The sequence below is a fragment of the Tachyglossus aculeatus genome, chromosome 4 (genome assembly GCF_015852505.1).
Source record: "Tachyglossus aculeatus isolate mTacAcu1 chromosome 4, mTacAcu1.pri, whole genome shotgun sequence".
NCBI lineage: Eukaryota > Metazoa > Chordata > Mammalia > Monotremata > Tachyglossidae > Tachyglossus > Tachyglossus aculeatus.
This window is the reverse complement of record NC_052069.1, coordinates 114319871-114335705: the sequence shown is the minus strand read 5'-3', so window position 1 is coordinate 114335705 and position 15835 is coordinate 114319871. Positions and strand designations below refer to the sequence as shown.

At 43.3% G+C, this 15835-nt stretch overlaps 1 protein-coding gene across 7 annotated transcripts in view; it reads left to right on the top strand.

Moving 5' to 3' along the window:
- Positions 1 to 15835, top strand: part of FUBP3 (far upstream element binding protein 3) — a 67033-nt gene that overhangs the window by 25253 nt on the left and 25945 nt on the right. For 6 of the 7 annotated variants that reach the window (XM_038745047.1, XM_038745046.1, XM_038745044.1 and 3 more), the window contains exons 2-6: positions 756 to 864; positions 10778 to 10811; positions 13031 to 13080; positions 13518 to 13589; positions 14894 to 14951. In XM_038745047.1, coding sequence (XP_038600975.1) covers positions 756 to 864; positions 10778 to 10811; positions 13031 to 13080; positions 13518 to 13589; positions 14894 to 14951 — 323 coding nt within the window. The remainder of the gene's footprint in view (positions 1 to 755; positions 865 to 10777; positions 10812 to 13030; positions 13081 to 13517; positions 13590 to 14893; positions 14952 to 15835) is intronic. The other variant, XM_038745042.1, reaches the window with a different exon arrangement.

Here is a 15835-nt window from a genome sequence, read left to right as displayed (position 1 = left end):
GAGGGTAAGGAGTTTCTGTTTTATGTGGAGGTGGATAGGCAACCATTGGAGGTTCTTGAGATGTGGGGAGATATGGACCAAATGGTAAAAATGATCCCGGCAGCAGAGTGAAGTAAGGGCCGGAGAGGGGAGAGGCAGGAGGGCTGTGATGAGTACTTGGAGGGAGAGGAGAGGGCGGATTCTAGAGATATTGTGGAGGTAGAACCGACAGGATTTCGTCGACAGGTTGAATGAGAGCACTGAGTCAAGGATAATGCCAAGGTTACAGGTGATGGGAAAGTCATGGGAAGAGCAGGGTCTGGGTGGGAAGATGAGGAGTTCTATTTTAGACGTGTTACATTTGAGGTGTCGGGACAGCCAAGCAGAGATGTCTTGAAGGTAGGAGGAAATCCGAGACAGTGGAGAAGGAAAGAGATCGGGGCTGGAAATGTAAATTTGAGAATCGTCCACACAGAGGTGGTAGTTGAAGCCGTGGGAGCAAATGAATTCTCCAAGGGAGGGGATGGAGATGGAGACTAGAAGGGGACCCAGAGCTGAGCCTTGAGGGACCCCCCACAGTTGGGAGGATTGGGAGGCTGAGGAGAAGCCTGCCTTCCTCTATCCCCTCACCACGTTTGCCTCACTGTGGCATTTCCCTACTGTAGCCAAAGCTGGAGCGAAGTAGGACGCTAGCCGTGCGAGCGGTGCTTCTGTTTCTCCCGTTCGGTGGAGGTATTTCAAATTACTGATTATTTTTAATCTGAATTTCTCGACAGATTGCTGCTAAAATTGGAGATGCAATTCCTCACTTGAATAATTCCACGCCACTAGTGGACCCATCAGTCTATGGTTATGGAGTGCAAAAGCGGCCCTTGGATGACGGAGGTAAGTTGCAGGGAAGTACTTTTAGCTCGGGAAAAGGAGTGAAGCTGCCAGTTTCTTCAGAATCTCTTTAAGAGGGTAGTTAGGAAAATAGATTGCCAACCTCACAATTTTAAGAGGAATGGTACAGGAAGAGATCAGGGTGAAAATCTTAAGTAGGGAATGATTTCTGCATAGCAATTCCTGGGCAGTTGAATCCTCATTTGCCTTGATAGATCAGAAGATTAGCACCCTAATCTTCTCAACTGGCTGGGTAAAATTGGAAGCGTAGACCCTAAATATCAGCTTTGAAATCACTTGACAGAAACCGAAAGCTAAGGCCCCTCTTGGGGTTTGCTTGAAGGACGGTGTGTTTCAGATCTTCTGGGAAGTGGTTGAAGAGGGTGGGAAAGCTGTCTGGTTGAAGAGGGTGTCGTCAGCCCCGTGCTCCCATCAGATCTAGAATGACTATTTTCCCCGTTCCTTTTATTGTAACTGTTCTAACAGATTCTCTCAGACCCTTCTTCCACCTTTGCCAGAGGGTGTGCGTTCGGGAAGCTTTGACGGTTTATTTTTCTGGAGAAATGTGACTGTTTTCCAGTTCCCGTATTCTGGTCTGCTGCAGGCTCGTCCATGTGAGCTTGAGGGTGAGCCAAAGTTCTGACCAGTGTAGGGTGTGTTTTCCCAGACTAAACGTGACTAATTCTACTATGTGCCTTTTTGAGCCAGTAAAAGCCATAATGTAAGGTAACCTTTTTTTTACCTTTTCAGTGGGTTCAGGCTTTAGTTCCCCTCATGAGACACCACTCTAAAAATAAGTTGGTCTGTGTTTGAGCACAGATTTATTTAATGGGCAGTTTCTCTGGGCCTCCAGTCTTTCAGAAATCTAAATCAATATGTTGTATGGCAGTAATAGACTTTGTTTTCACTGAGTACCTCTTGTAGCTCAAGCCGTAAAATTCATGTCTGCAGTGAATAGCCATTTTTGCTGTACCGTCGACTGTTTTAAAGGATGCCTAGAGAATCACCTGTAAAAGTGAAATGAAAATGTCATCTTGTATAGTACCTTGCAGATATTTTGGTGGTGATTTGGTGGTGGTGATGGTGGTGATAGAGAAGCAGCGTGGCTCAGTGGAAAAGAGCCTGGGCTTTGGAGTCAGAGGTCATGGGTTCAAATCCTGGCTCCGCCATTTGTCAGCTGTGTGACTTTGGGCAAGTCACTTAACTTCTCTGTGCCTCAGTTAACTCATCTGTAAAATGGGGATTAAGACTGTGAGCCCCCTGTGGGACAACCTGATCACCTTGTAACCTCCCCAGCACTTAGAACAGTGCTTTGCACATAGTAAGCACTTAATAAATGCCATTATTATTATTATTAGTTTGCTGTTTTTGGTTGATCTTCTTGATGCTGTATGTGGCCCATCATCATTATCAGTGATATTTATTGAACGCTTGCTGTGTGTACAAGTTGAACGTCCCCATGTTGCTGATGAGGAAACCGAGGTGGCAACCTGTTGGCCCTATTGACCCTAAATCCAGGGTCACAGAAGAAATTAATGATGAAACCAGAACTTAGCACCCAGAACAGTAGGAATAATAGTCATGGCATTATTAAACACTTAAAACGGACCAAGTGCTGAGGAGAGGGGGAAAGAAAAGAGGTGATGGAGAGCCCCTCTCCCGTGGGACTCCCACTCTAAATGGGGAGAGGAAAGACACAGAAGAAGGATGACAGGGTAAATTCATCAAAATCAGCAGTAAATGTGGCTGTTGACTAGTGTTGGGAGGAAATGGGCCTCAGTCTCTTTACTGCACCGAGCCAGGCCAGCCTTGGCCCCAACCACCATAGCCGTCCCGTCACTTGGAAAGTAGTTGCAGGCCTCTGCCCCGGGTGGGGGGAAGAGCGGCATTGGGGTGCTCCAAAGTCCACAGGGGGCCGGCCACCTGATGACGACTGGAATTGGCCCTTTCCTCCCTGCCCCTGGAGTCCTGAGCAGAGCTTGCTCCCAATTTCACAATTCATTCAATTTTCCCACCATCTCCTACCCGCTCAGTTGTTTAATTTGTTTTCACAATTAGCGAAATGGCCTTCCCCCTTCCTTTCCTTTTTTTTTTTTTTTTTTTTACACCCTCCCCGCCCCTCCATTGATCGGGCCTACTTTCAGAAGGAAAAGCAAAGAAAGGGCCCCTCTGTATTCTTACATACTCATCTTGAATCATCTGCAGACTAGAAATTCCTGCATGTTGCACAACAATCCACTCTGTATTTAAAGAGTAAGAAATGTCCCTTAGGCTTTTTAAAAAGATTTTGCTGCAAATCTTAGTAAAGCTGCATGTTCCTTTCTCCTCTCGCACCCTGTTGAATAATGAGATGGTATTGCAAGCGGAATTTGGTTTTTATCCACTTTTAAGCCGAGTCGTATTATGAATTAGCTCGTGCCGCATGAACGGTTAATTTAGTTATCCTGATTATCAAAGAAGAATGGGTTTTCCATGATGTGAGGATGACTCGTGTTCATTAAATGGAAAGTGGCTTTTCTCTCTTCTGTACAGCTGACCCAGATGTGCAAGATTTTAGTTGTCAGTAGATTTCGAGAACCCCGGGACTGAAAATCTGAGTCTGTGCATTCATTTCATCCCTCGCCTTGGCGTTGGCTGTAGGTCTGTCTTTGGGCCGGTTGCATTTTCTTGAATAAATGTCAAAAAATAGACTTAATAATTTGGGATCAGGTATATGTCTGGTTTCTCTGAGGGTCAAAAAATGTTACTGTATGCACATTAGTAGCATCAGCGTATGAAAACAAATAGTTCTGGCACTCATTTCTTCCACTGAGAAATGTCCAAAGAATCTGTGAAAGCGTAGAATGCATAATTTATAAAGTTATTCATTGTCATATTTATTGAGCACTTATTCAGTTGTAGTGTTTGAGCACTTACTGTTTGCACAGTACTGTACTAAGCGCTTGGAAAGTACAATTCGGCAACAGATAGAGACAGTCCCTGCCCAACAACGGGCTCACAGTCTAGAAGAGGGAGACAGACAACAAAACAAGTAGACAAGTGTCAGTACCATCAAAGCACACTTACTGTGTGCAAAGCACTATACTGAGCACCTGGGAGAGAACAATATAATAACAGACACATTACCTGCCCATAATGAGCCAAGTTATGGCCAGAAGATGCTTTTTTGTTTGGATTCGAATTTTTTTTCACCCAGATGCACTAAGTAGATAGTAAACACAGTCTAACCACATGTAATCATACATGGTCAGGCTGTGGCTCTTTGACCATCCCAAGAGCTCGTGGCTGGAGAAGGCCAAGGTGGTCACAGCCCATAACCAGAAACAGCAACCCATGTCCCTGGAAGCAGTAGCAATCCCTGAAGCTGTCCCTTCAAAAGAAATCCTTGTGCTAGACTAGAAACTCTGTGTGGGCTGGGAAGTTTAGAACCACCTGCCAGAAATGAGGTCATCTCCCCAACCAGCCCCAGACCAAATGTGGATTCCCAGGTTTAAGGGCCTGACTCGGGCAGGGCTTAGAGAGCTCTACCCTAATCGGCTCCAAGATCAGGCAGGTCTGGCCTCCACTGCTATAAATAGTCGAGGAGATTATACTTCCTCGGTGTGCAGCCAATAGCTCTCTCTTTTTTTTATTCCTTTAAACTTTCCTCTCTGGCATTAATTCCGTAATCTGCTGGAGGTAGAGAATGTAGAGCATTTAGAAGTGGTGATTCTGCACGTGAAAACTAACTCGGGGTCCATTTAGACACACCCCTGATATTGCCACCGTGGAAGATATCCAGAATCATTTGAGTCTTTGAGAGACCGAGTGTCCCGGCTGATGACAGAAGAAAAGCAGCGTGGCTCAGTGGAAAGAGCCCGGGCTTTGGAGTCAGAGTTCATGGGTTCAAATCCCGGCTCCACCGACTGTCAGCTGTGTGACTTTGGGCAAGTCACTTAACTTCTCTGTGCCTCAGTTACCTCATCTGTAAAAATGGGGATTAAGACTGCGAGCCCTCCGTGGGACAACCTGATGACCTTGTAACCTCCCCAGTGCTTAGAATAATAATAATAATAATAATGGCATTTATTAAGTGCTTACTATGTGCAAAGCACTGTTCTAAGCGCTGGAACAGTGCTTTGCACATAGCACTTAGTAAATACCATTATTATTATTATTACTAAAGGGATTTGTCTTGGAGAAGCCCTGCAGGGAGTCAGTGATGGGGGGCCAGTCCAGCTGGAAGTGATCCGAATGCCAGGGGGGCTTGCCGGGGTCCACTGTCAGCTCTGAGTTGGGGTGGGACAGTGCGTAGCGGTCCAGCCTACGTGGTTGTGGCCAGGTGGCCAGCGGGCCTTGTAATCCCAACTGCGCAGGGACACGTGCATGGCTGGCCTCCTTCAGCCTGCTCACATCTGAAATCCACTGGCTGGGCTTGGCCTTGGGCAGAACTCAAGGATGTCATCTTTTAAAGCCACGTTACTTTTAACATACTATAGGAACAGGGGAGGTTCAGCTCCAAGTGAATTGAAGGCACTGCCCTGTTTTGTGTGTGTGTGAGTGTGTTTTAGAATTCAATTAAAGTGAACCTTAAGGTAAAATGGGATGTTATCAACTAGCAAGCACCATTAGCAGGAAATAGGGTGGATTTTAACCTATTGTAAGAAAAGGGGAAGGGGGGGGGTGGTCAGAGAGCATTCATCCCCTGACTACTTACTACAGTAAGATCAGTGAAGCAACTGCTGTACTCTGTAAAATGTTTTGATCTTTCCCTGAGAATGGTGAAAGGGAGGAGAAATGACATAAGTGAATAACCCAAACAGATGAAACTGTCATAGTGGGTTTGCTTCTAGACTGTGAGCCCACTCTTCTAGACTGTGAGCCCACTCTTCTAGACTGTGAGCCCACTGTTGGGTAGGGACCGTCTCTATATGTTGCCAACTTGTACTTCCCAAGCGCTTAGTACAGTGCTCTGCACACAGTAAGCGCTCAATAAATACGATTGATTGATTGAATCAGCGTGGCCTGGAAAGAGCCTAGACTTGGGAGTCAGAGGACTTGGATTCTATGATTCTTGCCTTTGTGGAGATTGTAGTATAGTAGTGTATAGTAGTAGTAGTATAGTATATAGTATCCTGTATATATGTTTGTACATGTTTATTACTCTATTTATTTTGTACCTATTTATTCTATTTATTTTATTTTGTTAATATGTTTTGTTGTCTGTTTCCCCCTTCTAGACTGTGAGCCCGCTGTTGGGTAGGGACCGTCTCTAAATGTTGCCCATTTGTACTTCCCAAGTGCTTAGTACAGTGCTCTGCACACAGTAAGCACTCAATAAATACAATTGAATTGAATGGAATTAAAGCCCTGCCCAGAGCTGAGTCTTGGAATAGCTAACAGGACGTGAGTCCCTGTTTCCCCATCTCTTAAGAACCTCCCGTGGTTGCCTGTCCATCCATCTCCTCATCAAACAGAAAACCCTTCCCATTGGCTTTGAAATTCTCAATCATTTCCCCCCGCCACCCCGACTCCAGGATCTTACATCACTGATCTCCTACTACAACCCAGCCCGCACACTTTGCTACTCTAACACCAACGGTGCCTCGATCTCATCTTTTTTGCCCCTCTCTCTAGCCTGGAATCCCTCCCGCTTCATATCCAACAGTCCTCCAACTCTCTCCATCTTCAAAGCCTTGTTAAGGTCACATTTCCTCCAAGAGGCCTTCCCCGACTAAACCGTCTTTCCCCCTACTCCCTCTCCCTTCTACATTGGCCTTGCACTTGGATTGGTACACTTTAGTCACCCTGCCCTCAGCCCCACAGCACTTACGTACATATGTGCAATACATTTTAATGTCCGCCTTCCCTTCTAGACAGTAAGGTCTTTGTGGGCAGGGAAAGTGTCTTTTCTCTCAAGCACTTAGTAATAATAATAATAATAATAATAATAATAATAATAATAATGATGGCATTTATTGAGTGCTTACTAAAGTCCACTGATGGAATCCCAGGGGAGAAGGGCTGCCTGCTGGAGTGAGGGTTGAAACAGCAGCATTCATGTGCAAAGAACTGCAGCCCGGTTTCTTACTCAGTCTCAGTAGCCCTTCGGGACAATCATGCGTGTCCACCTGCCCACCCCCAGAAGTGGAGTTGGATCTGACCAGGTTTCAACTGCATCCCCAGCATCCTTCTACCACCAGCAATTTTTTTTTTCACATTATAACCTATACCATTTCCCGTTCAAGTCGAAAAGTCTTTCTCATCAGCTGCCCTCATCAGCTGACCTCAGCCTCAGAATGAAGCCAGAAACAGCACATTCCTATCTGTTAGTATCGAGTTACTTTGAACTAGGCAGAGTTTGATCTTCATAACATCCAAGACAGCTAGGTAGGCAATGGATGGGGCTGGTTAAAGGCCTTGTTGGAAAGTAGTTTCCATCTGGGGCCAAAGTTGTGGAAAGTTTAATCATCTGTTTTCCCGAACGGAATATCCCAATAAATTCTTCAATTACATGTGAATCAATTTGCAGTACCAAAACAGTCATTTTATGATGATGAGCAAAGGTTTGCTTGGCAACGTGGTGTTCATTTACTCCTGATTCGGGTGTGCTTTTTAAAACCAGTTACTCGATGCAAGAAATGGCAGCGCTTCAGAGGGGCCCAATAGTAGAAGTTAGGTAGCCGTCCATCAGATGTTTTAGTTTAATGGCTCATTTAACAACGAACACATATTTACTGGCATTAACTCCTGTGGCCTCGGAAGAAGTCATCTCTCCGTTTTTGCCATTCGTAAAGTGATGAGGATGCCTGTTTCTCAACCCAGCAGAGTGAAGATTATTAGTGTGTTGGTGCCTCATTCTTTAGGAAGCTCTTAAATTTGGTGAGCAGCAAAGTCGGGCATTTTGCCCAGGCGTATTTTGGTAGCGCTCCGTGTTTCTAAGAATGTGAAGAAAACTATTCCATTCTCTTCTTTGTTCTGGAAGAAGGGAACTCAAGGAAAATGGCATAATTTTAACTAAGAATTGCTCCTCTAGAAAGTGTTCTACCCAGGGACAGTTATTTTGAACAAGGAGATTGTGTCTCCCCCCCGGGCCTCCACAACGTATTGCCAAGTGAATTGAAGGCACTGCCCTGTTTTATGTGGTGAAAAATAAGTAAAGACCATTTTGTGTGTGTGTGTGTGTGTATGTTTGTTTGTGTTAGCATTCAGTTAAGGTGAACCTTAAGGTAAAATGGAATGTTATCAGCTAGCAAGCACCATTAACAGGAAATAGGATGGATTTTATTCAGCGTTTGTCCCCCTTTTTGCAGTAAAATGACTGTAGTTACTGTTAAATTGTAGAGTGTGTGTGTGTTTGTGTGCGTACGTGTTTGGAGAAGAGGACATTTACGTGGCCTACCAAAGTTTGACCTCTTCCCATCATTAAAGCTGAGGATAGATGCCTTTTACCTGGAATAAGACATCAGTTGGCAGTACTTTGGCACGTGCCTAGTGCCCTGGTCTTCTCTAACAACTAGTCTCCATTTTTCGGAGCTAAGTGGAAATGTTTTAGAAAGGATGAAACTTTAAAATTGTATGCTTCTGCCGTGGATCACATCCATTTACATGGAGGAACGGAGTGCTGGCTGCTCTTGAGATCCATCTCAGCATTAAGCCTGGGTTTGAGCATTTCTTTCTTTCTTTCGTTTACAGGTGGGGTTCTCAGCATTGCATGTTCTTTTGAGACTTTGTGCAGGTTCACTTTCATTACTTGTAAGGACCACCCTCAACAGCAAAGCGTTATCTGTCAAAAATGATAGGGTTCCTAACACATACTTTTCCAGCAGAAGGAACGTATCGAGTGTCCGTTTCTGTCCCCCGTCGTATTTTCCTTCTGCCGCCCCCACTTTTTTGTGTGTGGAAAAAGGGTTCAGCGTGACTTTTTTTTTTTTTTACGGTGAATCTGTTAGTACCACTGCGACTCCCTTTTGCAGTCAGGTCAGTCTTTGCTATTTTTGATTTTCATCTTGGTTATAATAGGCCTCTCTGTCAAGAGACAGTCTTGCGAGTAAGCTTGCTTCGGTATTGCCCAGTACTGCAGCAAGTTAGACCTCTTCAAATATTGTCTCTCTAAACTTCCAAGCATCAGATTTTGAGCTGCCGAGGACTCCGGTCAATTTTTCACATCTTGCCCCTGTGGAAAAAGGACTGTATGGCTTTCCTTTTTTCCCCACCGATCCTCATGTCTGTTATAAAAGAAAACATTTTGTTGATCTGGGGACTTCTTGGATAGTAGAGCTTCAGTCTGTGTCATTCATTCATTCGATCGTATTGAGCGCTTCCTGTGTGCAGAGCCCTGTACTAAGCTCTTGGGAAGTACAAGTTGGCAACATATAGAGACTGTCCTTACCCACCAACGGGCTCTTCACATGTTTGCTTTGAATAAATACTCATTGATTGACCAACTAGATAAGTATCTGAAAAGAAAACCACATCTTCTCATAAAAGCAACGTCTAAACCCTAGCCCAAGGGGTGTCTTTGAATGGAAGACCTCTTCGGGACTTGTTGCTTCACGCGGATTATACCCCTGGACTGCTGTGGACATTATTCTCAAGCCATTCAGCAGTAGTGGCTGCAACTTGGGGGTGCTTTTCTGAGCTTGCAATTGCCCGGCTCTCATGGGGAACGGGATCAGGTTCCCAAACACTAGCTATCCCATTGCTTTCCTATTCAAGTTCAGCACTCAGTGTCAAGTGCTTAGTACAGGGCTCTGCACACAGTAAGCGCTCAATAAATACGATTGAATGAATGAATGAATATCAACATTAGACCATTTGATATTCAGACGGAATATATGCAAAAGGCAAATCTAAGGAAATCAATGCCGGAGCAATTCTCTCATCCTGATAGGCAGATTAATAGACTATATCATCAATATTTTGGCCATGAACCATTATCTAGCTATCGACCCAGAAGAAACACAGAATTGACTCTGCATCCTCATCTATTTATGTTGGGAGTAGGTCTGCGTGCATTTTATATTGTGCTTGAAAAATGTCGTGGCCCAGTTTTTTTCGTTCGAATGGTAGGCTTGGCATTTACCTTCTAGCATCTTAAGTATCGCTGGTCATCTGATTCGCCGCCTAGACTTAAAATGTTACAAATAATCCTCCCCGGGTCGTCCTAAGACCGGGCGAACACAATTACTGAAAGACCTATTTCTATACTGTTTTTACTGTATGTGAAGTTGTGTGCAGCAACTTCTAGAGATGAATGCACATTTTCAGGAAAGGAAAAAGTGTTTAGGGCAACCGGGCAGAGGACAAGGAGAGAGATTAGGCACAAGCGGTCACAAGAAAGCCAGCAGGCAAAGCATCTTGCAGCTAAATCTGTGTTCGATCGGAGTTTGAAATTTGATTTTTAAAAAAGATAGTTTTGGTAACAAGGATATTTAGCAGTTTTGCTCCTTTAAGAAGTCATCGTTTGCAGTGGTCTTTGCAGTAAAAATGTTTGGAGGTTCTTATTTTGTTTTAAGCTTCTAACAAAGCTCAATCTTGGAATTTGTTTTGGGCGTAAAAAAAAGGAAAAAGAAAGAAAAACCCGAGCGTTACCAATCCTCCTGATCCTACACCGGGTTTTAATGAGGGCGGGGGAGGTGGTAAGTTTCAGGGATTTGGGCTGGCAGGATTTTCTCCCATGATTCACAGCATGGGAGGCACACAGATCAATTTCTTATCCTGTGTTCAGCTGGACACTAGGTTATAGACTGTGTTGATCAAGACATCCCCTCCTGTTTCATATCACATAACTCATTCATTTCAGCCACTGAGCCTAAATTACTGTTTGCTTTCCTTTCTTTCCCTTTTTGAAATGGTAAGAACTCGTTCTGTGGGGATGAAGTTAGTTTATCCGTGCTAATGCTTTGATTTTGCTTTCTCTTTCTTTTTGCCACAGTAGGTAACCAGTTAGGGGCCCTGGTACATCAAAGGTAAGCAGTGGGTTATGTTTTATTATTTATTGATCAATTCTAATTGTTTATTGATCTGCCATCTGTACTGGAGTGTTAGAAAGTCAGAGGTGTTGAGATCACGGAGAAACTATAGACCAGACTTCTGTGGGGCTGAAGTTTGTGATAACCCTTTCCTGGGTTGTTCTGACTATAAGGATCAACCAACATTGTTAAATGAAATAGTCGTGCCTGTAAAAATAAATTCTTAATTGTATGTAAAATTGTAGACCTCTCAGAAGTGTGGAGTACTTATTTTTCCAAAATGTTCATTCACTGACAGAAGTGGCTAATTAACCCTGCTCTCTATCAGCCTAAGCGAACTTGGGCAAGTCATTTGCCCCTCTTCTGCCTCAGTTTTCCTTCTGTGAAATGCCTCCAGTTTGCTTCTCAGAACACAGGATTACTGAGATAATTGAGCTTCTTGGGAAAAAGTGGCAAGTGAAGCGGCAGTCTTGGGTGGCTAGGCCCTCTGGCTACGAAAAGGAACAGGAATTACTGCAAAGATGAGTTCTAGTTTCCAGTCACCAGTTAGCCCTCAGTGTGCTCAGCAAATTTACTGTGTTTTTTTTCCCATGGCACATGTTTAAAAATTCAATTGTTTGTGTTTTTGGCACCTTCTTTTGTCCTAAACACTATTTTCCTATAAAGCTGTGATCAGCTGAAGCGTAATTCAGGATTTTGAGCAGGAGCTAGCATTTATATCCCTTATTTGCCTGTGTCTTTTCAAGCCCAAGCTGGGTTTTCAGAGATTTTGTCCTGCGAAATCATGGCTCAGTTAAAAAAAAAACAAACCTGAGGAGAGTACTTGGATAAATTATTTGAAGTATCTCACTGATATAGCATTGGATTTTTTCTAAAGGAAGTCCCCAGTAATATTAATGAGCAGGTGACTTATGCTGGTTTTTTTTTTGGGAGGGGGAGCTTCTCATTGCTCTGGGATCCTTATCTTTAGAGAGCATTGTTTCCCTCCCAGGGTGGCCTAACTGAACAAAGCCCAGAGTGAAACCTGTATATCCCCTCTTTAGGATAATGAAGCTTAGGCTTAGTCCTAATGTTCTTAAAGTTACTTGCTAGTTTCTGGTTTTTGACCTCCCTGAGGTTCTAATTTAAAAACACTAAACAATTCTCTATGCTGTTGCTATCAAAATGATCCAGGGCAAGTGCTGTTTACTACTCCTGAACCATCTCTGCTTTAGTTCGGTCTTTTGAAAAATCCACCTGCGGGTAAAGTGTTTAAAAATTTTAAAAATGCTTGATTTTTTTTTTTGTCCCCTCAACTACCAGCATTTAACTTCTTCTGAAGGTATATGTTTAGATTTAATTGCTTTCCAAGGCATCAGTCATTTGGATATTGTCTCCACTAATGTATATGGGGACCTGGGAAGTATTCACGACGGTTCATTAGAAAAAGACAATGCAGTATATTTGTCACACAAAAAAAACCCGAAAATCAAAACCTCCAATGTATATTGGGTGATATTTAACAGGACTATTGGGTCAAACGGGAGAGGTAATTATTCCACTCTACTTAACACTGCTTAAGCCTCAGTTGGAGAACTGTGTTCAATTTTGGGAATCATGCTTTAGGAAGACAGGAAAATTGGGGTGAGGCTAGAGAGCAATAAAAGGTCGGAAAACACGATCTGTGAAGAAAAGTTAAGAATGGTATTTCTTTAGCTGGAGAAGAGAACACCAGAGGGGCGGAACAAATGTCTCCAAGAACTTAAAGGGGTGTTATTAAGAGATCAGGGACTAATTATTCTCATTAGTCAATGAGGACAAAACAAAGAAGTAAAGGAGTTAATCAGCAACAGGAAATATTCAAGTTAAATATAGGTATACATTTATATACATTATTATATTTATAAATATATGTATAAAATATGTTTACATTTGTTAATTTATTGAATTTATTTATTACATTATATACATTGTTTATTATATATAATATAAATATATATAAATATATATATAACAGCTATTAAAACTGTTGGTGAGTGAACAAATTGCCAGAGAGATTCAAAACTGAATGTGGGCGCCCTTCTTTCAGGACTAGTAGACCAATTGGCCCATTATGGTCTGGTTCTGCTCCATTGTCCACACCTTTGAAATGTGGCTTCTGTGTTTACAGGTGTTTTGGGAGAAGCTGAGTGGGAGATTGCTGATGATCTTGACTTAAAAATCTCCTTCATTTTCAGGGCAGTAATAACAGAAGAATTCAAAGTGCCTGATAAGATGGTTGGGTTTAGTAAGTATACAGCTTGTTATCTATTTCCTGACTGCTGGGTCTATTCTGCTTGCCCTGATCATTATGGAATAAATATTTTCACCCAGCGCTTAGAACAGTGCTTTGCACATAGTAAGCGCTTAATAAATGCCATTTAAAAAAAAATTATAAGGGGTTCGTGTGTGTGTGTGTGTGTACGTACACGTACACCTGCCCGGTCCATCCATCATGGGCTATTTGCTGAAATGCACAGAAGGATGCATACAGCATCCTTCAAGGCCAGTATAAATTTAGTGATTGATTAACCGGGTATCCCACCTGTAGAATTTAATGTCAGGGGGCTGAAGACACCCTCTCCCCCACTTTTTAAAGAGCCCCAGGGAAAAATGGGGAAAATGATGCTCTGCCTTGGGAAAGAGATAGGGAAAAAATTCTGACACTTTTGAACCATGTTCCAGTTATCGGCAGGGGAGGTGAGCAGATTTCACGGATTCAGGCGGAATCTGGATGCAAGATTCAGATCGCTCCAGGTAAGAATTTCTCTGTGTAACACAGGACAAGATGTGTGACATAGTTGTACATATCTGAGGGACCTGTCAGTTTAGTGCCATGTCACCTAGAACTTGCAGAACTTGAGTGTTCGAGTGTAGTGCTCATATCAAAACCTTGAAGTTCGCAGATTCCCAAATGAGAATCAGAAAACGCAGGGAATATATTAAAAAATGGGATGTAACTAAGGGTCAGGTATCAGGGGAGGCGAACAGCATTTCATTTTACTTCTCAAGTCAGTCACTCTTCATTTATGAGGGTAATAATCCCTAAGGTCAGTCTGATTAGGGCTGTGTTTATAGGTTCTGTTAAGCACATTTCAGGAAGACTCCGTATCAGAGTTCATTTCTTCACTTTTGTGAAGAAACCATTCCAGGGCAGGAGAAGTTTTCTCCAGCTCAGTATTCCAAGTTGCCTACAATTCGATTTAAGGTGGAACTGCATTGGAAAAGGGAAGGACAAGAAAGTAAGGGGGAGAAGGTTATTATTCTCCCCACTCCCCCCCACCCCCCAAAAAGAAAGTTTGGTTAAAGTTGAAGTAGCCTTAAAGATGGTTGTTGCTAGCTATTTAGTCCCTTGGAGAACAAGCTACTGTTTGAAATTCCTTTTTTCATTGCTGAACCGAAGAAAGGATTGAATTCTGATTAGACCAGATGTGCATTCCAAATGGTAGAAGCATGAATGTGCTTAATAAATGTGGACTGTACTGCAGTGTAAATCAGCAAATGATGCTGGGAGTTGGCGAGCCAAAGATTTCATCTTTTATAAGATACCACAAAGCATTGCCATCCATACCAACACTCTTTGGGGTGCTTAGAGCACAAATATTGCCATGTTACTGTGCAATCCGTAGTGCCTTCCATTGGGAGCTCTTGGCCACGCACCTATAATCCCCGCTGTATAGGTAGGGAAACCAAGGCACAGAACGGACAATCGATTTTACCAAAAATAACACAGTAAGTCAAAAATGGATGCAGATCTCTTCTGGGCCCTGTGGATTACCCTTCTTAGGTAATGTTTTACTGTTAACTTCAGAGCTCTAGGAATGTATTACCAGCTACTGAGGGTTACCGAGTATTTTATCAGGAGGCTGCTGAGCTCTTTTTTGAGGTTGATTTAAGAGATTCATCTGCCTCTCTTCCTCTCTCTCTCTCTTCCCCCCCCCACCCTTTCTTTCCCTCCCTCTCTGTCCTAAGTCACTGAGACTAAATCTGAACATGATGGCAAAGAGTCAGAGTTGCAAAATGCCCATCAAAACACCTCACCTTCTTGGTTTTTCTTGTAGACAGTGGTGGGATGCCAGAGAGGCCCTGTGTGCTTACCGGAGCCCCAGAAAGTATTGAGTAAGTTTATTTTATTTACTTTTTTCCTTTCACTTTTCTTCCCCCTCCCCCGGGATGGGGGTGGAGGGGGGGAGAAATGGAAGGGCAGAATTGTTTCTTTAACATTGTGGCTAGCACTGCAGCGTTGATAAAACAATCAGCAAATGCTGTTGTTCAGAAACTTTGGGGTTGCCACACCAGGGGCATTTCTCTGTCACCTTAAAACGCTCTCGAGGCATCAGCTTTCTCTGAATCTCCGCAGAACTTCTCATAGCTTTGGTAACACCAACTTCACAGCCAGACACTCAGAGGGTATTCAGGATTCATTTTAAAATCCCAGAACCAAGAGTAGCTCACTCAAGAAGATGCCTTCCTTTTGAATTTTCCTCCCTCCCACCCGGCACCTGTTCCTTTCTCCCGGCAGGCCCATTGTCTGGAACATGTAACATGTTGTTGTTTTGGTAAATTGGAGGTGCAACTCCTGCAAAGCATCATCAGAGCCTCTCCACTCCCTGGGATTGTCTCTGTTACCTTTTATTGTATTTGCAGTGCAGGGTTTTAACGTGGCTCCTTGCATCGCTGCTGTTGGGTTTTCTCCTTTACAGACCGATCAGAGCTTTAAGGGAAAAAAAAATGCTTTGCTTTCCTTTTGCTGGGATTAAAGATTAGTACTTAGTCGCAGACCCGATGTGACTAAATCCCAGGTCTGAAGGGAATAAAACTTACCCGATGACTTTTTTGTTTTTTTCAGTCTCTAGATTGCATTTGAAGCCGAAACAAAAGGTGCATGTCTCAATAGGTAGGGTTGCCTCGCTGTGTTTCTATGCCTAGCCATTCAGCGATGTTTAAATTCACTTGTTCTGCCATAATGCTGCAAGCAGTGAGCCAGAAAAGTGTCACCAGCA